The sequence below is a fragment of the Argopecten irradians genome, chromosome 11 (assembly GCF_041381155.1).
Source record: "Argopecten irradians isolate NY chromosome 11, Ai_NY, whole genome shotgun sequence".
NCBI lineage: Eukaryota > Metazoa > Mollusca > Bivalvia > Pectinida > Pectinidae > Argopecten > Argopecten irradians.
The window spans coordinates 25,086,202-25,108,929 of NC_091144.1; the positions used below are offsets into that span (position 1 = coordinate 25,086,202).

The following is a 22,728-nucleotide window of genomic DNA, read 5'->3' on the forward strand; positions in this document are numbered from 1 at the left end:
ATAGCGGCACGTTTCAGTGAGATTGCACTATAAAATGTACAAACGTACCACAAAAACACACACGAGTATGCCGCAGACTTCCAAGGCACACTTGCCCTGGACACGCAACACACTGCATACACGGGAGGATGAACATAAATGACATTGTCAACATGACGTTAATTTAACCAACCAATCAAAACGTGTCAGTTTTGTTGCTCTCAGAATCGCTGGCATGTCCCAAAATAACGAAACAATTGTATGTTCCTCGCATCACTGATAATCGCTAGTGAGGCCAAATAAATGTGTGTGTCCCCAGCATTATGTACAGATTATTGTAAAACAAAACAGTTGTGTGTGGTTTTATTATATTACAACTGTTTATTGTCCATAACATCACTGACAAGTCCCGAATCAACGTACCAATTTTATGGTGCCCAAACATCACTAGCAAGTCCTAGTAGGATGGTAATATGGTGTCGTCGGGTTTTGAAAGCAATCATTAGTTTTACGTCATTTGAATCATTCTTGCTTAACTAAATTACAGATAAGAAATCCCTTTAACTGAATTGCGTTATTTTCTTTTAATGGAATGAATTTGAATTTGAATCATCTCGCTTAACTGAATTACATATCGGTGAAACCATATTGCGTTGTTTTCATGTAATAATATAATTACAAGTTATACATTAAAATATATCGCTATATTCATCATTAGCGCAGTCTCCCAAAACACGCACCTCGCACAACATACACACAACACACCGCATACATGGGAGGCCGTCCTTACATGACGATAGCTGTTAATAGGACGTTAATCAATCAACAATCAAATCATCATTAGCGGTGAATATACAATCTTTTGACTGTTTTCGTCTTTACAAATATCTCTTTCGACCGCCTTTTTAATTGTCGATTAAGTTTTTAGGTCACCTGAGACGAAGTCTTAAGTAACCTATTCTAATTGCCTTTTGTCCGTCGTCGTGTGTCCGTAAACAATTTGCATTTTCGACTTCTTCTCCAAAACCGCTGAAGCAATTTCAATGAAATTTTCCACATACCTTCTAAGACGTAAGGCCAATTGAAATAGTGATATATATGACCCCCACCCCCAGGGGACTGAGGGAGGGGCCAAAAGGGGTAAAATTGGCTAAAATCTCAAAACTCTTCTCCACTCAAAGATGTGGTATAATAAAATACTTTTCATAGATAGAAAGGTCTCAAAGCCCTCTACAAAAATTGTTAATTATATGACCCAGGGGTCTCCGGTTTCCCCCTTGGGAGGGGTTTAAGTTTACTGTAGTTTATATAGGGAAAACGCATTTTTGAGCATTATTTGATCATTTATAATAGGAAATTAGTCAAATGTTGTCAGAAATATCCCTATGAGATGGCCATTGAATCCTATTAACAAATTTCCCATGACTGACTCCACGAGCCTTAGGGGCGGAACAAAAAGGGTCAAATAGACCAAAAGTTCAAAAATCTTCTTCTGGAACTGGTAGAATCAAATACTCTTCATAAATGGAAAGGTCTTAAGGCCCTTTACAAGAACTGTGAATTATATAACCCTGGGGTATATTGTTTCCCCCGGGGGAGGGGGTCAAGTTTACTATAGTTTATATAGGAAAAACCCATTCATGAACATTATTTGCTTATCTTTCATAGGAATTAATTAAACAGGGTTAGAATTATTAGCCTGAAATAGCATTTTAACGTCATATCCATATTGGTCCTGGCCGACCCTCAGGGGCCAGAGGGCCGGAGCCAAAAGGGTCCAAAATGGACAACATTTCAAATATGTTTCTTCTGAATTCACAGATTTGATGGAACCAAATAATCGTCATAGATAAAAAAGTCAAATTTATAAAATCACTAACTGACTTCAAGAACCTGATGGGCCAATATATAGTGGTTATATGTCTCTGTTTCATTCTGTGTATGAACTCAGGTGACCGTTAAGGCCCATGGGCCTCTTGTTATGAGAAATACTCAATTCTGTCTAAAACAATTAAAAATCTACTTTCTGAATAAAACATTCATAAAAAGTGTCTACTTGTTTAATTTGCATTATGTACTGAGATCACTCGAGGTTGATAGGTGTCTTTGTTAGAATTGTTACGATAAGACAATACTGTAAAGTAAGCCAGAATTCGGCTATCATAATGAGAAACACCACCACAATTATAAGACCGTTCTCCAAATGACTTTGGCTCTAGAAATTAGAATTAAACCCAAACTTAAATCTGTTTGATTCATTTTCTTAAACCCATACGTTCTCGTAATACTATAAGAATATTTATTTATATATTTTTCTTATTGGTGGCAGGTAGCGAGACGGGTGTTCTTGCGGTAGTGAAAGCGTTCGATTGATTAAAATTTCAATTCAATTATTTTCGAAGTCATGACGCCGATCATACAATTAAAACGTTTTGACCTTTGATAACTCATTTGTGTTTATAGGCATTTGAAAGAAAACCTAGAAAACCTTGTAATCGTTTCTATCACAGAAGGCAGTATGGTTGTAAGAAGGCAATTTTAATCAGTGTTATGAATGGAAACATTAAGTTGTAATTTAAAACCTAACCATGATAAAATTCACACCGTTCATTCATCCCTAACCCGTATTTTATCGCTATTTTGAAAATAAATATCAAATTGGTTTGAAATTTTATACCACTGTTGTTTTGTTTCTCTTGATGACATGATTCATTCATAAAGGATGGTGTAATCTGTGTAACCAGGACGTGATACAGAGTATACAGTTACATTTAGGTATCTCGCTCTGGTATTCTGGTACTTGTTAGAATTGTCTGTGGTTGGGAAATATATGCTCAAGGTTATCTAAAGTTTCTTTAAAACAATATTTTCGCACCTCTTCCAAGATTAAAGATGTTCGTTGATTGTTGAATTCCCAAAGTATAAATAAAATATTTCGTTTAGAGAGAGTAATTAATATATATACATTTCAAGGTTGGTAACAAATTATATGTGACAACTTAACGTAATACTTTATTCAGATCGACTAAGTGATGTAAATCTTTTAAAAAATATATATAATTAGAAATTTATTTTTTTACCAATCAAAGGATGTGTTTTTACTGTTTCCGGTATAAACAACACAACGCTCAAGTTTTTACCAAAATCAAACCAAAAAACCGTTATCAAACATTTATTTGTAACAAAACCGTATTTACATATAACATGGGTAGGCATTGATTGTGACACGTTATATGTTTCCAAGGGTAACTTTATACTATGAAGTCACAATGGATACATTTCCAAAAGGGAGGTAACTGTAATATTCAAAGATGGAAATAAAAAAATCATAGTTATTTTTAAATCAAAATGAAAATTAAAACTCAGAAAAGCAACGAATTTAACGATTTAACGACCTGGTCAATGTTGTGGCAATAACGTAGCTGTAAGCGTCAATCAGCTCTCGATTCGTCTGAACACATAATTCCTCTCACAAGGACCACTACTCAACACTTGGCTGAAACTGAGGACACAGTTAAACCAGTTGCCCCACTCCTGCATTTGGTAAGGAGCGATATATTCGTGTCGAATCTCCTTGCCATAGTAGAATTCTTACCCTTTGTATAGTATCCTGCCATATCACTGAAACAGAAGCAGAAACTACGAATTTTATAGGCTATGGCGTATCTCTGCCCTTAGACATAGCCTTCCTCACATGGGCAAGCACTCAGCGTTTTACTCAGGAATGAACGTTTTATTCTAGGCCAATTTGGCACTGTCATGGGAGACATCATATAAAAAAGCCATTATTTTGTCACCTTTTACAATCAAACAATTATCTCAAAATTGATATTGATAATGTTATCCTAACGTTCCATGTAATCATTTTTTTCAGACAATTTTAAGTTATGTTTCATTTTTTAAATTAAAAATGATTCTTTTTTTTTCGATTCACCATTTCCTTTATCTCTCTTGAAATATATGTAAATCTACTGATTATGTAAATCTAATGATTGCCTTTAGTATTGAATTATTTTTGGTACGACCATTATAATTTGTACAAATGTGTTTCTAGTGGGCGTGTCTTTTTTCAATAATCTTTTTGTACAAGTATTGGGTTCGAAATATATCTTTCCATTGATCTAATTTTGTGCGGCATGGTTAATAATTACTTTGAACAGTGACAAATGACAATGCACGATATTATAGGACGTTTAGAAAATAAAAGAAAATGACTGCTACACAAGAATGATATTTGTCACCATTCTATCTACAGCGAGACTTAATGATAGCTTCGTTTCTTGTTATGTATCTTTCTAATTCTATCTATGTTATCTACAAAAAGGTATGTAAATAATATGTGAAGATTTGTCTTTTATTCCACAGAGGACATTTGTAATCTTCCAAGTTATTTTGATGATAAAAACCTCAAGCCAAAGTTGCAGCAATGTGTGAAAAACAATCTGACTAGAGTTTTTAAAAGGATTAAGTTAAAATGACATTTGAAACACTTTTGAAGGCAATTTCTAGTTTAACATGCAAACTGTGCTAATTGATACCACAGCTGTGAAGATAATTCTTCTACGCAATTTCAAATATTTTGCTGGAGAATTAATCGGGAAATGAAATATCTGCTGCTACCAGTTATAAAATAGTGAAACGTCCTCGTAAATCGAAGATTTGTTAGATTTGGATATTGTTTTATTTTCCGTTGAATGGTAATTCTACCACTCCTTTTTCCAATACGGTGTCTCTCTTTGCACACTGAAACCTGTAAGAAATATGATGAAGGAACTACAATAAATATGGCGTTCCGGCATTCCTCCGAAATCCACCCATATCTGAATTCTTGCCAGGAACTTATCATTGGATGATGGTATTCAACAGGGTAGTCCGGCTTCTCTTTTTAAAACAGTCATGTACCCGAAAACATCTTTTGCAAAGGTTATGATTGATTTTTTTTAATGAATTTTCTTCTTTTTTTTTCTTCAAATAAACAAATCTAGAATGGAGAGTCGTAGACTGATAAATGAAATAGTGCAATAGTCAATTTATTTATTGTACCTCTGCTTTATCTGGCTTCCAAACAACTTTTACTGTTTTACAGTCTTGTATGTTTGACCCACTTTTTCGAATTCCAAATGTGAAAATAAAACCAATTAGCCCAAGGTTTGGTGCTACGGTAGAATGAAAGACTTCTTTCTGTAAATGGTGACTTGAAAGATTGGTGATAATGGATTTTTTCAAGAAATAAAGATTAATGGCGTGAATTAATACATTAAATGAGGCATGCACTCATGAATTGATGTTTGTCTCTGATGTCGATCGCCATTGAAGTGACATTATTAAGAAATATTTTCTTTTGCACTATGTCTTACGAAGAAGTAATACATTATTAATTTTATATCTGAGGGGTAAAACTGTTTCTAAAGAAAACTTCTAAGCAATTTCAAAAGACAAATGCTATGGCGGGTTACATACCTATTATCGCAGTGACATATTAGATGCCACCGTAGGTTAACCACGTTAAAAAGTAAATGGAGCGTAGTGGAGTTTAGACACTGGGTTTCCGAAGGTGTTTAGATGCTTATAGCACAGATTGTCTCAACTACTTTATTTAATTAAACGACAATAGTTTACACTCAAACACACTGGATTTGTTCCATGTTTTTTAATTGTGTTATGAACTTCTTTTTCTAGAATCTACATTTAAAAAGGAATAGTCATAGAAAAGTTTTGACTTCAGAGAGATCCTGAACATGACTTTGATTGACAACCGGGATACCCGCAGACAAACTACCGACCAGCAGTCAGAACCTGGCAAATACCCTTACATGGGATTCAAACTTTGGACCAAAAGATGTAGGGTTGTGATAATATGTCGTGACATCTGTTTCCCAAAAATAATTTTATTTTCGGAGACATCCTAACCACTTTGTCATAGCGGCCCAATATTTACCTAGGAATAACACATGCACCCACACGAGTTTAACTTTTAACCATTACTGTAATGCAATAATATCTTTACAAACTAATTAAGGAATTCCGGATACTGATGACATACCCCTCATAAAAATAATTATTAAAAAGGTGTTGCAGTGTTTTGTAGTAATATTTTTAGTGGCTTAGCATCCCTCCTGCACAGATTTAGTAGGCAAACTACTGTCACCCATAGTTTTCCCTGTGCGCTTGCCTGAAAGTCTATGATATCACTATTGTTAATATAATAGTAACAGAGAAACAATAAATGAACGTTAAATGAATTCAAATTTCATAGATACAATACGAACAACATGTCATAGTTTGATTAGCCTATCTTGTTCATGTTTAACAAGTAGATTTAAGTCATAGTTATGTATGTATTTAATGGATGATCGGACAGCTTATTTATTGTGTTTAGTCAGCTACAGTTATCCTCGTGTAATATTTAGCGTTACTTGTTATCTTGTAAATCACGTACCTGGGATGCATCAAATGCTATCCATACTAATAAAGATAACATACATTCTGTTTGTTTGTTTGATAAATTAACGTCCTATTAACAGCTTTGGTCATGTAAGGACGCCCGTCCTAGTATGTGGTGTGTTGCGTGTATGTTGTGCGAGGTGCGTGTTTTTGGAGACTGCGGTATATTAATGTAGTGTTTTCTTGTATTATCAGAACAGATATTGCTCAAAGTCACAAAAACGACAAGTTTCTTAGTCATTATACTTTCTGAGAGACAATCATAGTCAGGTAGATGACTTATTAAGCCTCATCTCTCAGATCTTTAACGGAAAACACTATATAAAAAGACAATATTACAAAGAAACACATAACATCCCAAAAACATACAAATTTTACACACCGCCATGCGTTACACACACCGGGAAGCCTAATTTACAAACCGCCATACATAACACACATAGGGAATCCTAATTTACACACCGCCATGTATTCACACCGCCATGTATTACACACACATAGGGAATCCTAATTTACACACCGCCATACATTACACACATAAGGAATCCTAATTTACACACCGCCATACATTACACACACATAGGGAATCCTAATTTACACACCGCCATATATTACACTCACATAGGGAAACCTAATTTACACACCGCCATACATTACACACACAAAGGATATCCAAGTTTACACACCGCCATACATTACACACACTAATCCTAATTTACACACCGCCATACATTACACACACATAGGGAATCCAAGTCTACACACCGCCATACATTACACACATATAGGGAATCCTAATTTACACACCGCCATGCATTACACACACATAGGGAATCCTAGTTTACACACCGCCATACATTACACACACCGGGAAGCCTAATTTACACACCGCCATATATTATACACACATAGGAAATCCTAGTTTACACACCGCCATACATTACACACACATAGGGAATCCTAATTTACACACCGCCATACATTACACACACATAAGGAATCCTAATTTACACACCGCCATACATTACACACACATAAGGAATCCTAATTTACACACCGCCATACATTACACACATATAGGGAATCCTAATTTACACACCGCCATACATTACACACACATAGGGAATCCTAATTTACACACAGCCATGCATTACACACATAGGGAAGCCTGATTTTACACAAGGCCATGTATTTCACACACATAGGGAATCCTAATTTGCACACCGCCATACATTACACACACATAGGGAATCCTAATTTACACACAGCCATACATTACACACACATAGGGAATCCTAATTTACACACCGCCATACATTACACACACATAGGGAATCCTAATTTACACACCGCCATACATTACACACATATAGGGAATCCTAATTTACACACCGCCATACATTACACACACATAGGGAATCCTAATTTACACACCGCCATACATTACACACACATATAGGGAATCCTAATTTACACACCGCCATACATTACACACACATATAGGGAATCATTATTTAGTAATATTTACACACCGTCATACATTACACACACATAGGGAATCCTAATTTACACACCGCTATGCATTACACACATAGGAAAGCCTGATTTTACACAAGGCCATGTATTTCACACACAAGGAATCCTAATTTAAACACCCCCATACATTACACACACATAGGGACGCCTAAATTACCCTGACTGTAACTAGGACGTTAAACCTAAACCGAATGTTAGATGTTTTAGTTTGACTTAGCTCTTCCTCAGTGTCTCAGTGGGTCTGATCATGTTTATGTTGTTACCACCAAGAGCTATTGTTCGCTATATATCTGTTCACATGTAACGCTTATTCCATGGGGCTATAAGTCTATTAGCTTAGTTAGCATCTGTAACAGCCTGTTGGAGGTGTATTTTGATGTGGTGATGCGAAAGAGAAGTTTAATGATCCGAAGAACTTATTAAACACCTGTACTATTTCACACGTCTACTTTGAAGATTCAATAGACCCAACATGAATTATTTTCCAGACACGATCCTGATCGTATGCTGTCTATGACGGGCGAACACTTTTTGGTCTTTTAAAGCTACATTTGCCGTACATTTCATATTTATAAATCAAGATTTTTTTATGATTCTCAGCACCATATCTTAACATTCTAGAATTGCAATACTTGAAATGATATAGAAAAAAATATAAAAAAAAACAGCAAAAAATATTGTTTTTTGCTGTTATGCCAAAAACGTGATATGTACTGAAGGTAATTAAGGAGCAAAGCAAAGATCCACAACCTCATTATTGCAAAGTGGTATTGCAAATACATTTCCACCAAAACACACAAGCACCATTCATGTTTCTTATGGGTTTAATGTTAATAGCGTTTATTTTATCAAAATGCTTTATTGCGATCATTGAGATCTAAGTTGGAAGTTTGCATTTATGCTACATCACATGTATATATGTCCAGAAACTATTAATAAAATAAATAAGATATCTTGATTTCGATATAAGATATGTCATATACTATATGAGATATCTCATAAAATATATAAGATTTCTTATTTAATATAAAAAATATCTTATATACTATATAAGATATATAATATATGAGATATCAAGACACACAAAACAAACGAAATATGTTCGTATCATATTATATAATCGTGTTTGTTTTGTGTATCTTGATAAAGGGGCAGATCGCTTCAAAAATTTGACAAGTTTTTTGTTCACACGGTTGGAATTACTTCTTTGTCCCATATTTACCATTTGAAGTAATTCGTATCTAGCTACAGACTTATGTTTGATAGGATCCCGTGCCATCTGGGATAACCTGTTGATATTACTTCTTCGACCCTTATTAATCTAATACATATATACAATTTTTTTTTTTAAATAAAACAGATGTAGGCTCTGCTTCTTATTTAGATATGAAATCTTTGTCTAAATATACTAAACCGCGGGAAATCTCGGAACACACAGCTGTTTTGAACCATTGCTTTAGTAAAGTGCGAGGCATTCCGATACTTGTTTCCTTGCTTTTTGTTGGCCAACAACAGGCAGCGCCTGTAAAAAATGTGATACAACACCACTGCTTGATCCATATGTAAGATCTAAAGAATGGTATTTACTGTGTATGACTCACTATCGACACGCTCTACTCTGCAAACTGATAGCGAGCCGGGGACCAATTATTTTACATTCCTCAGTTTAGTACAGTTAAACAACTGTATGTTAAAATACCATTTTTTTAACAAGCAAAAAATCTAGCATACAGTCAGTATTATATTAGAATTATATCACACACAAAGAACGTATTTATGATGATTCTTCTGAACAAATTTATTTTAATGAAAACCACTACACAAACAAACTTGTCCCCATTCCCATGGTTTCAAACCTATAACAAATAGTTGGCTGGCGAATAACAATATACAATGCGAATACTAGGGATCGAGCTATGTTTACCATTATACAGTGAACCTATGCGTGGAAGTCACAGTGTGTGATACTAGCTATTCTAACTTTCACAAGAGTCGACTCATTTACGATATAAACTAAAATTTCATCCACACTTCGACTAAATTTTTCCCGTATATACACAGGATATGTCGATTTCTCTATTTGAACGATATCGAGTGTTACATAGGTACGGGATTCCCCTTTAAGGATAATGTCTATTTATAGCTAACATGAGACATTGTAAAATCGAATATTGAAATGTATATCACATCGTACAAAGTACAGTAAACTTATATTTAATAACATTCAGACTGCAGGACAAAGACATCAATTTAGTGCTGATTTCATAGGACTATCGAATAAAAATGGAACCGTATTTATAAGTTATTTTATATACACGAAAAGTTCTTAAAATTACACATATAGTTTAATTGTGTTTTACAAATATATGTTACCTATGGTATTTGTTTGTGATGAATGTTTCACAGGGGGCCAACTCAATAAAAATGGATGTTGTCATACATTTTTTTTGTATTTGGAGGATGGACTGATGAGTATATATGACAGTCATGTGATTTTTTTAAAAAAAATACGAGATTTGATTTTTTTTTTTTTTAAATCGGGATATTATACTATAAAACAGAGAAAGGGACGACAGTTGCCATATTGGCTTTTTTTACCCCCAACTCGATTAAAGTTATTTTTTTCACAATAGTATATACCTTTTTTCCTAGAGTCATAATCACGCATCAGTCCTCCGATAATCCATAATCACACACAAACCATGCAAAAGCATATATAAACGATGTCTATATAGTCAAACGCAATATTTTAATCCAAAATTACCGGCGCTTTCTGACTTGTGACATCGAAAGCAACGTCCTAGTGAAGAGCGATTAGAGTGACTTCCCCTGCAATGTCATTCAATGGGTTTAGTCAGATGTATTCCGATACGTTTTAATATTCAAATTTTCCGCGAAAACAAACGTATCGGAAATATCTTTGATTAAACCGATTGAATTATACTGCAGGGGAAGTCACACTAATCACTCTTCACTAGGACGAAGATTGAAGATTAACATTGATTGACTAGACCATTTCAATGCGATTTTCTATGTTGGTTCTCATACGTTCTATATCTTTTTTACAGGATTATGACTACCTATTTAAATACCTCCTGATCGGAGACTCCGGCGTAGGAAAGTCTTGTCTGTTAATGAGATTCGCGGTAAGTTTACACAAACAACAGTGTTAAACAGTCTACTGTAAAACAACTTATTTTGCGTTCGATCAAATTTCGCGGAAAGGACAGAAATCGCGAAAATTAAATACCGCAAAATGGTGACAGGATTAAATCGCGAATTTATGTTGCCGTGAAAATATTTGGTTAGCAACATCAAAACAGATAGTATCAGGAAAGGTCAAGGTCGTCTGATTTTGATAATATCTTTAATGCTGAGTTTATCTAACAGAAATTTTTTATTAAAAAATATAAAAGTAATACCGAATAGAATGAATTTATGTTCATCATGTTGAATCAAGTGAATAAATGTAATCTTTACTTTTCTGGTACCAGGGGTGGTTATAACGATAAGGACTCTAGAGGTCGAGGATGAGGAAAATACATAACAAAGTCAACTTGTTCTAATTCGTCAAATTATTTTTGCCACTTGCAAAATTCGCCATTTGTACCCGAAAAGAGGATATTCAATTTTCGCTTTATATTTTTGGTACATAAGAATTATATTGGTTTTTTTTTGTATTGTGTTCTAGGATGATGTGTTCCCAGAAACATATATTTCCACCAATGGAATCGACGTTGTAAGTACAAATAATATTTCGTTTCATTTTTAAAAACGATTCATGATAACACTATTATTTGATTATTGATTCTATTTTTGTTCTTTGTTCAAAAATAAATATCAACAACATTATGTTAAGCAGTACTGGAATAATGTTTGTTTTTCATCTCCAGATAGTATACACTTCCCTTAGCTAAGAGTATTCCAACCTTGGCTAGCGAAGTTATTTATTATCATATTTGATCTAATCTCCGGAGTAAAGGTCCGCTTCACTTAGCTTCAAGACGGTTGTATGCTACGATATAAGTTTCCTTTAAATCGTGTTTGTGTGCTATTTATATCACTAAGTGGACACTAAACTCACTTTGCATGAATCGTATAAAACAAACTTGTATCAATGAAATTAACATTAATGCACATAGGGACCAACATAAGTGTAAGACTTGGGCCATGTTTCAATAAAAATAGGCGGATATATTTCATTTAATTGTAAATGTTGATTTTATTTTTACAGAGAAACCGAACAGTTGACCTTGACAACAACATGGTGTGGTTACAAATGGTGAGTAAATATGCAATAATTCTGCAACAAGCTGATAGGGCCATTCGAATTCTAATTTTGATTTACATTTTATTGATTTCAATTCAAAATAATTTTTTATTTGCACAATTGCACAAATCTATTCCCATTTATATGTGTCGAATTGTTCACGATTTGTAGCATAAGTCCGTTCATAAGCAATTGTATTTCTCGCAGAATAATCTACTGCAGGTAGCATAAACCCATTTTTCTATGCAAAATTGACGATATAAACCACGAACAGCACAATCTTAAGAATAGCGTTTTGTCCATTAACAGTGGGACACGGCCGGACAAGAAAGATTTAACACCATTACGTCATCGGCCTATCGTGGATCGCACGGGATTTTTCTTGTCTATGACGTCACTAATATGGTAGGTAATACAGAGAATGTCGTGTACATTGTCTATGACGTCACTGACATGAAACGTTGTATAGGGAATTATGTTTATAAAGTCACTGATATGGTAGGTACGATGGCCGACAGGAGCCTGGCAAAAAGATATGAAAAAACTGTAACGCTTTTTATCATGGTACAGTTTTTTCACGTGTTTGTGTACCATGATATGGTACGAAAACATGTGAAAGTGCGTTACAGAAAGATTATAAACATCTCTGGAAAATTCAGATTACATTCACATGTATATGTACCAATAGCCGAAATGAGCCGGCGAAAAGATGTGAAAAGCTAAATACTTTTCACATGTTTTTGTACCACTGATGGTACAAAAAGATGTGAAAGCATGGTACATAAACATGTGAAACGACTTACATTTCACATCTTTCTGTACCATCAGTGGTACAAAAACATGTGAAAGCGTGGTACAGAAACATATGAAAGGGTCTGAGTTTCACATCTTTTTGTCCCATCAGTGGTACAAAAACACGCGAAAGCGTAGTACACAAAGATGTGAAAGGAGCATTGGAATGTTGACACCATGACCTGAACTGACCCCGAACAGCAGGAGTTTGATTAGGGCGTCACAACAAGCGTAAAATGTCGTTGAGCACTTCTGAGGAAAAACAGAAACGAAACTATTCTGCTATTTTTCGGCTGTAACTTTGGGCCTAGAATTGTTATATAAGACCTGTATGATGTGGGCATTCTTATAATGTAGACAAATAAATGAAACATGGTTGCCACAATTATCGAATTTGTCTAATTGTTTTATGGTGTTTTCCATGAAGGTGTATGCAATCTAACTGTTGACAGCTTTATCAGGAAGTCATTTGTCAAACTCAGTAACCTTTGAGTCTATCGCCTTTTACATGTTTCTGTGCCATGGCTGTTTTCGGCCGTTCTTTTAGTACAGAAAGATATAAAAGTGACTGCTCACATAAATACTGCTTTCACATCTTTGTGTACCATGCTTTCATATGTTTTTGTACCATTTATGGTACACAAACATGTGAAAAAACTGTACCATGATAAAAAGCGTTACAGTTTTTTCATATCTTTTTGCCAGGCTCCTGTCGGCCATCGTAGCTAACAGTTATAGAGAATATCATGTTCATGACGTCATTGATATGGTAGGTGGTAGGCCTATGGAGAATACCATGTATATGACGTCACTGATGGTAGATGGTATAGAGAATAACATGTATTTGACGTCACTGATATGGTAGGTGGTATAAAGAATGTCATATAACCTTTTCATATTTCGTACCGTATCACTTTAATCTAACATCGTTTCTAAACGACACTATTTACTGTATGGACAATTGTAATATGCCTGTGCGAATTTCAAATTGATCATATTATTCGCACAAAGTGAAGTTACTTCTGATGTCATTAACATTAACCAAATAACTTTAACGCAAGCTGTTGCTTATTTTTTAATTTTATTTATTATTTTATTATTATTATGTTCTTTTGTGGGTACCAGGAGTCATTCCAGAACATAGAAAAAACATGGATTGATGAGGTTGAAAAATACGGAGGCTCTGATGCCACTGTGATACTAGTGGGGAACAAATCAGACATAATGAATGAACGGACCGTGACGTATGAAATGGGCAAGGTAAGAATGTTCTGTCGATCAAATGACTGTGTTATAGCTGATATATACAATATGTAAAGAAACAAATAAGATGTTATGAAGTTTTTATAAGGATTTCATTTCAACGGTATTTTTTTCCGTTTGGTTTTTGACGACTAAATATGCCAATGCACATAAACTTAAAAAGTCAACACAAAACCAAATGATATAGACAAGGTTTTTCGTTTTTGTTTGTTTGTTGAAATCAATGTTCAATATGCGACCTTGTGTATGACTGTACTGAAAAGGTACATGTACGAATATTCTATTTAACTAACAGTTAAACAATACTTTTCAGGAATATGCTGACAGACTTGGCATTCCGTTCATGGAGACCAGTGCTAAACAGTCTACCAACGTTGAAAGAATTTTTCTAACAATGGCATACGAACTCAAAACCAAATTCGTCAACAGTCGATTAGACCCCACAGTTGGTCCGACAGTGCGTCTCAGGAACAGCTCGCAGGTCAACGGACCTTGCGCGTGTTAATATAGAAATTAAGAACAAGAAAACGATCACAGTTCCTCTGATCGTGGAAGTGCATCTGACACTGATGTTTGCAAGAAATATTTGTGATACAAACAGAAAAAAATGTGACCACAATCCTCCTGATACCCTCAATGCTCTCATCCATGTAATATGTTTTTAAATGTCACTTGTGTAAGTGGGTACTTTGCAATAACTGTGTCAGGCAGAAACTATATTATGACGTCATTGAACAAAATGGTTTTAAATGTGCAATAAGGCTGTTTTGTCATGTGAGGTTAAAACAAGTACATACTTGTTTTTCTCCTTGAACTCGATAAGTATAAACTTGTTTCTTACACTTATATCTGTCAATACTACAAAGCAAGTTGTAAATCGAACGTTTATTATTATTATTATTATTATGTTATTTTTGTGTTTTGTGTTAGTACTATTCATATAACAGATTAAGTATTGAAATATGTGCTAGTTTCATCTTGTACATACACATATATGAAAACATGCAACAAAGTTCATTATTTTATCACTGCCTCCGTTAGGGATCGAACACATGTGATGTGCGGCTAGTATTCACTAATGTTATATACACTGTTTTTTTGTACAGAAGTATGCAGTAAAATTGTTATGAATTTGTTGAGTTGAAATAACTGCTACATATTCCTAAATGTGATTAAAATCTGGGCTCGGTTTCATGAGCATTCCATAACTGGAATTCCTTGACATGAAATTCCCATAGGAATGCATTACACAAGTTAAGGAAACACTTTAAGCTAAGGAACAGAGACAAAAATATGATTTTAATGAGATTACATGTCGATTTCTTTTGCTGTTTTCTACACTATTATGCAATAAGTGTAAGTACATTTTAACATGTTCATGTCCACTCATGATTAATGTGCATATTATTGAAATGAAATGGTTTATTTGAATATATTATATGTATGTTACAAATAGCATTTTTATAAATCTTCTCGAATAATTAATTGTGGATGTTTTCAATTTAACTAACAAAAATATTGTACGTGCTTTGTGTTAAAATTTATTTCCAATTCTTTAATGAAATGAAATGGATATATTTGTATTTGCGATAACATATGTTCAAATATATTTATGCAATGGTACTAATGTTATAAGAGATAACGCACATTTTATATAGAAGAGGGCGCTTTATAATCTTGGATGGCATGACGTTTTGTTTTGAAATCTAAATTTGAACATTGATGTTAAGGTAGGTCCATACTTTTGAAAATCGCGCCAATTCATATGACGCATACGGAAGTTGCGGAGGTTGTTTTGAATTCCAGAATGGTTTCCGATACGCCAGACATCACACTTGGATATTTTTTCAATAGGTGAAAATTGTCTACATATAACATTGAATGTTTAAAATCATTAAATAAATCAAATAAAGCAGTGAAGTGAAAATTATATGCTATCTTTGAGGTTTTTGCGGTCCCTATCGTAAATGGGAATGGATTTTTAAACACCGGAAGTCCCGTTCGTCGCTATAAATCATAAGACGGGACCCGGCCGGACCGAAATTTCCGGAATTCTAAAAAAATCGCATACGGATTTCCTTTAAAACACACAATTTGGAGAATATCATAAAAACAAACAGACATAAACCAGATATAATATCACAAAAACGTATGAAACTGATGTGGAATGGTTTTTTTTTGCGGCATGATTTTCAAAAAATAGTCAAATATAACCCATCTTAGCACTGGATGAAATGGGGGTAGGGTTGCGAGTTACAAAACTTCAAGCTTACAAAATTGTGAAGTTTTGATCGAGGACCCCGTGTTTTTTTATGATATTTGAAAAACATAATTACTTGGGCATATCATATACAAATATTGTGAAATTGACATGGGTTTTCATTTCCTTTTTGGCCTATTCATTGATTTTTACGGGCGAAAATATGGCAAAACATGGTAATTACGTAAAGAAACGGTCATGGGAAATAACAAAAATTAGTTAGCATTTGTAAAAATAAAATAGTTTTGTATATTGTTCTATCGTAAGAAATTTAGGACATAAAATCAACAGGATCGAGGACTACATTCACCCTAATATTACAGAAAACATAATTTTATGAATTTTTCTATTTTCGGTCAGCAAAATTTGCATGGATGGTATATTTCAAGCTCAAATATCTCAAAAAGTAGTTCGAGAACACCCATTTATCTTTACAGATTTGAAATTCTACTAATGAAAAATGCAAGAAAATAAGACCTGTTAGAAAAAAAACATGGGTTTTTCCAAAAGTATCACATTTGATTTATTGCTCAAAATAAAATTGAAAACAGATAAATAGAAAACTCAAAATTGAACCTGAAGAGTAAACGTTTTATGTTAGAAAAGGTGGCACTTAAAAACTGAAAATGGAAATGTTTAAATCAAAACTTAGTAGATAACATAATACACTATAAAAATTGGCACTTAAAATTTGAAATAGAAAACTAATTCTTTAGACACAAATGTTAACATAATGAATCATAATTGTTAGCCATATTACCCTCCATAAAACTACAGTTGAATTTATCCTCATTTGGGAAAATAAACAAAAATAGATAAAAATAAATATTTTCTAATTCACGATGGCAATATGTATTATGTGTGTTATCTACCCAAGTCGAATTAATGGTCACCTGGGAATTGATAATTGTCTTCTTTATAAAAAAACCTTAATGTAGTATTTCATACAATATCGTGCTTCTGAAATAAAATAAGTACACTGCTGCTATACAATATACAATGCGTATACTATAGGGATCGAGCTATGCTTACCATTCTACAGTGGACCTGTGCGTGGAAGTCACAGCTACTCCAACTTTCATAAGAGACGACTCATTTACGATAAAAATTCTAATTTCATTAACATTTCGACCAAATGTTTCCCGTAAATACACACGATATACTGGTATTTAATGCGGAGAGAATGTCGATTTGTCTCTGGGCGAATAATATTTATTTATAGATTAGAATGATATCGAGTGTCGACACGTTAGGTAGGGGATTCCCCTGTGTGGATAATGTCTATTTATAGCGTTATATGAGTCATTGTAAATACTCTACGCTGTTGGCGCCATGTCATCGAACATTGAAATGTATATAAGATAGTACAAGGTAAGTTAAACTTAATTACATTCGGACAGCAGGACATAGACGTCAATAAAGTGCTGATTTCATAGGACTATCGAATAAATATGGAAACGTAAGTACCTAAGTCCGTTATAATCACGAAAAGTTCTTAAAATTACGCATATTTGTACGTTTTATTTGTCACATGTAACTTCAGAATTGGAAAATGTGAAATGATATTGACGTTAATCGAGCCCTAATTAAGATATATATTGTTACCATGCGTGGGTAACAATAAAAAAAAAATGATGATTTATTTATACATTCCTTTTCGTCCCGACACCCGCACTTTTTGTCATTCTTTATATAATCATTCGTTTACATTATTGTATACCATATTTATCATTTTGATGTATGAGGTGTTAATTTCCATCACACAATGGTGGATGGAGGTATACATTGCAGAGTTTATGTAGATTTCAGTTAATCAAGTTAACACAGATTGACGTCTTCAAATGCATAATCTTGTGGTATTTTAAATACCATGGTCAAGATGGATCCCGCCTTTACTTAGTGTTTTGCCTGTGTTATATAAGTTTTGAGTTAAGAATTATGCAACCATTTAAGTAATTAACTTTTACAATTATTTTTTATTTATTATTATATTTGTGTTTGAAATATTTCTGATAAAATATATCTTTTTTTAAGTTGTACATCAAATTACTAGATAATTGTGACATTATCCTTAAGGCCTTAACTTAAACAACCCTTGGAAAATAATAACCAAAAATAATATTCCAGTTTGCGGAGACTGAAAATTGCCATCCGATATTCTACGTCTTTTCTCGCATGTCCTATATTTTTTTACAGCGAATATGACTACCTATTTAAATACCTCCTGATCGGGGACTCTGGTGTAGGGAAGTCTTGCCTGTTACTGAGATTCGCAGTAAGTTTACACAAATAACAGTGCTAAACATTAGACTGTAAAACAATTTATATTCGCGGGCAATCAAATTTCAAGGACAAACAGAAATCGCGAAAATTCATCGCCGCAACAATGTACCAGTGATAACCGCAAATTTTAGTCGCCGTGAAAATAGTTTGGTTTACAGTATCTTAACAGATATTGTCAAGAAATGTCAAAGTCTGTACTTGATAATATTTATTGATAAGTTTATTTCACAGACAAAAAGTATTAAAGAATATAAAAGTAATACTAAATATAATGAATCATTATACAATTTGTACTGTACTTTTGTCTAGTACCAGGTTTAATTACGATAACGATAGTTACTACAAAGTTCAAGGATGAGGAAGATACAGAGCAAATGGTCTAATTCGTCAAATATATGAAATGTTCCGTTATAACTAACATAGTATATATTTTATATTGTGTTCTAGGATGACGTGTTCTCAGAAACATACATCTCCACCATTGGAGTTGACTTCGTAAGTATAAATAATATTTCATTTCATAATGAATGCAATTTATGTATCTCCAGATAATATATGATTCCACTTGCTAAGGGTATTCAGAACGATCCTGTCCTAGAAAATGAAAACCCTTGGCTAGCGAAATTGTATATTATCCTATTTGATTTAATTTTCGGGCTGAGTGTCGGCTTCACTTTACTTCAAAATAACTATATGGTACGATATAAGGGTCCTTTTATATCATTTCGTGAACATATAGCTAGCTTTGAATGAATCGTATAAAACAGACTGCTGTCAATGATATTAATAAACATGTCGATCAAATAAGGTTTAAGACTTGGGTTATTGATCAATAAGAATAGGAGGATATATTACATTTAATTGTTGAATGATGATTTGATTTTACAGAAAATCCGAACAGTAGACCTTGATAACAAAGTGGTGCGGTTACAAATAGTAAGTAAATATATGTAATATATGTGTATGTTATGTTGGGCAGCTGGTTGGAGGTTATGATAGGGTCATCAGAATTCAAATTTTGATTTACGTATCACAACCATTTATGGGTAAAAAATATTAAGTGCTGTACAGCATTAAAAATTCCTTTGCACAATTTAATATTTTCTTATCTAACGTTTAACACAAATTGTTCAGTATTTTTAAGCCTTTGTTACATTAGTCCTTTAACAAGCTTTCATTGTATATCTTGTAGAATAACTTATTTACTATAGAAACATATCACCATTGTCTACACTTCACATACGTGTCTAAAGATAATATAACACAATACTTAGAATAGCGCTTATGTATTTACAGTGGGACACGGCAGGACAAGAAAGATTTAAAACCATTACAGCATCGTTCTACCGTGGATCGCACGGGATTATGCTTGTCTATGACGTCAGTGACATGGTAAGTAAAACAGAGAATATCATGTATATTGTATATGACGTCACTGATATGGTACGTGGATGAAGAATATCATGCATGTAAAGTCACTGATGTAGATGGTATAGAGAATAGCATGTATATGACGTCATTGATATGATAGGTGATATAGAGAATATCATATTTCATACCATATTACTTTAATTTTTTAACGTTTCTAACGGATGCTATTTACGATATGGAAAACCATAATATACATGTAAAATTTCAAATTGATCCAATTATTCCAAATAAGTGAAATTACTACTGTTTATATCAGGAACCACATATTTTTCCACAGATGCTTATATTTTATTAATATTTTTTGTGGGTACCAGGAGTCATTTCAGAACATAGGGATGTGGGTTGAGGAGGCTAAAAAGTACGGAGGTTCTGATGCTACTATGATACTAGTGGGGAACAAGTCAGACATGACAACCAAACGGACCGTGACGTACGAAATGGGCAAGGTAAGAATGTTCTGTCGATTCAATGACAAATTACTCAGTGTTACGGTATATAAATACAAAACAAACAAGGTGTTACGAATGCTCGCCCTTAAGATGCATGTGGTTTTATTGTCCTATTATTCCTTCAAAGATCTCTGTAAAAATCTATATTTGTTATATTTGTTTGTCTGCAACCTTTTATTACGATTCCATATGAACGTTATGTGCGTTTGTTATGGGTTTGACGACTAAAAAAAATACAAAACCAAATGATACAATACAAAACCAAATGATATAGCCAAGTTTTTCGCTTTTTGATGCAATCACTTTTCAATATGCGACCTTTGGAATGCTGTCCGATATTTTACCCATGCAAGTGCAATACGTACTGGATAGATACAGGTATGAATATTCTATTCAACTAACAGTTAAATAATACTTAAATAATACTTTTCAGGAATATGCTGACAGACTAGGCATTCCGTTCATGGAGACCAGTGCTAAACAATCTACCAACGTTGAAACAACCTTTCTAACAATGGCATCTGAACTGAAAACCAAATTAGTTGACAGTCGATTAGACCCCATAGTTGGTCCGACAGTGCGTCTCAGGAACAGCTCGCCAGTCAACACTAAGTCGAACGGACCTTGCGCGTGTTAACATAGAAAACAAGAACAAGAAAACGATCACAGTTCCCCTGATCGTGGAAGTGCATCTGACACTGATGTTTGCAAGAAATATCTGTGATACAAACAAATAGAAAATGTGACCACATTTAACAGAAAATATATGTAACATAATCCGCCTGATACCCTCATTGATCTCACCGATGTATATGTCACACGTGTAATTGGGCGCTTTGCATTGACTGTGTCAGGCAGAAAATATATTATGACGTCATTGAACAAAAGATTTCGCAAAATGATGTCAAATTCTAAATGTGCAATGAGGCTGTTTTGTCGTGCTATGTACATATTTCATGTTATTTAACATTTTTTCCCCTTGAACTTGATAAGTATAGATTTGTTTCTTACATTTATATCTGCCAATACTCGGAAGCAAGTTGTTTATCTAAAGTTTTTTTATTACTATTATTTTTCAATATTTTTGTTATTGTGTTGGTTCTATTCATTTAACAAGTTAAATACTAAGGAAAAAATTGTAGTAGTTTCATCTTGTACATACTTATATATGAAAACATACAACGTAGTCCATTATTTTAAATCGCTGCCTCCGCTAGGGCCTATGACTGCTTAGTTTGAATCGAATGAGAGGTGATGTGCGGCTAGTATTCATCAAGATTACGTACATTGTATTTTTGTACAGAAGTATGCAGTAATTTTGTTATGAATAAGTTGTGTTTAAATACCTACAAGATATTCCTAAATTGATTAAAATCAGGGCACGGTTTCATGAACATTCCTTAACATTAATTTCCAAATAGGGAAACATTACACAAGTTAAGGAAACTTTTTAAACTAAGACACCTATTAATCTGCAATACTTTATACTTTCCTACTTGAAAGTTAGATATTTCTTTAAGTTAAGGAATGTTCATGAAACTGGGTGAAGGCTCGTCGTCGGAGCAGAGACGAAATGGCAGAGACAAAGATATGATTTTAATGATTCATGTGTGCCAAATATTAGTTTTTTTTCGTCTGCTGTTTTCTACACCATCATACAATAAGTGTTTGTAAAACGTATGTTTATGTCAATGCATGATTGAGTTAATTACAATTAAAATGAAATGGTTTATATGAATATATTGTATTTTACAAATATCATTTTTATAAATAAAGCATCACGAATAATTACATTGTGGATATTTTCAATTTAACTAACGAAAATATCTGGTTATTGTACGTGCTTCTGAATTGGGAAAATATGTTTTGCATTTAGATATAGTATGTATTGGTGATTCCGTCTTTGCATATTACAGAGTTGCCTCCCTTTGGGTTGGTATCCTTTGTGATAGCATCATTTTGGGAGAAATATTCACGTAGTTTTCTCTTAAAAGAATGACGTTATGCTCGTAAACACATGA

At 33.7% G+C, this 22,728-nt stretch overlaps 2 protein-coding genes across 2 annotated transcripts in view; both read left to right on the forward strand.

Moving 5' to 3' along the window:
• Window positions 1–15,806, forward strand: part of LOC138334498 (uncharacterized) — a 39,295-nt gene extending 23,489 nt beyond the window's left edge. The window contains exons 2-7 of the mRNA XM_069283156.1: window positions 11,028–11,105; window positions 11,651–11,698; window positions 12,194–12,241; window positions 12,539–12,634; window positions 14,147–14,281; window positions 14,598–15,806. Coding sequence (XP_069139257.1) covers window positions 11,028–11,105; window positions 11,651–11,698; window positions 12,194–12,241; window positions 12,539–12,634; window positions 14,147–14,281; window positions 14,598–14,789 — 597 coding nt within the window. The 3' untranslated portion in view covers window positions 14,790–15,806. The remainder of the gene's footprint in view (window positions 1–11,027; window positions 11,106–11,650; window positions 11,699–12,193; window positions 12,242–12,538; window positions 12,635–14,146; window positions 14,282–14,597) is intronic.
• A 2,058-nt stretch (window positions 15,807–17,864) lies between these two features.
• On the forward strand, window positions 17,865–22,495 carry LOC138335102 (uncharacterized). The gene is made up of 7 exons (XM_069284026.1): window positions 17,865–18,003; window positions 18,741–18,819; window positions 19,275–19,322; window positions 19,716–19,763; window positions 20,124–20,219; window positions 20,573–20,704; window positions 21,141–22,495. The coding sequence occupies exons 1-7, from the start codon at window positions 17,996–17,998 to the stop codon at window positions 21,342–21,344; spliced, it is 615 nt and encodes a 204-aa protein (XP_069140127.1). The 5' UTR covers window positions 17,865–17,995; the 3' UTR covers window positions 21,345–22,495.
• Window positions 22,496–22,728: the final 233 nt, after the last annotated feature.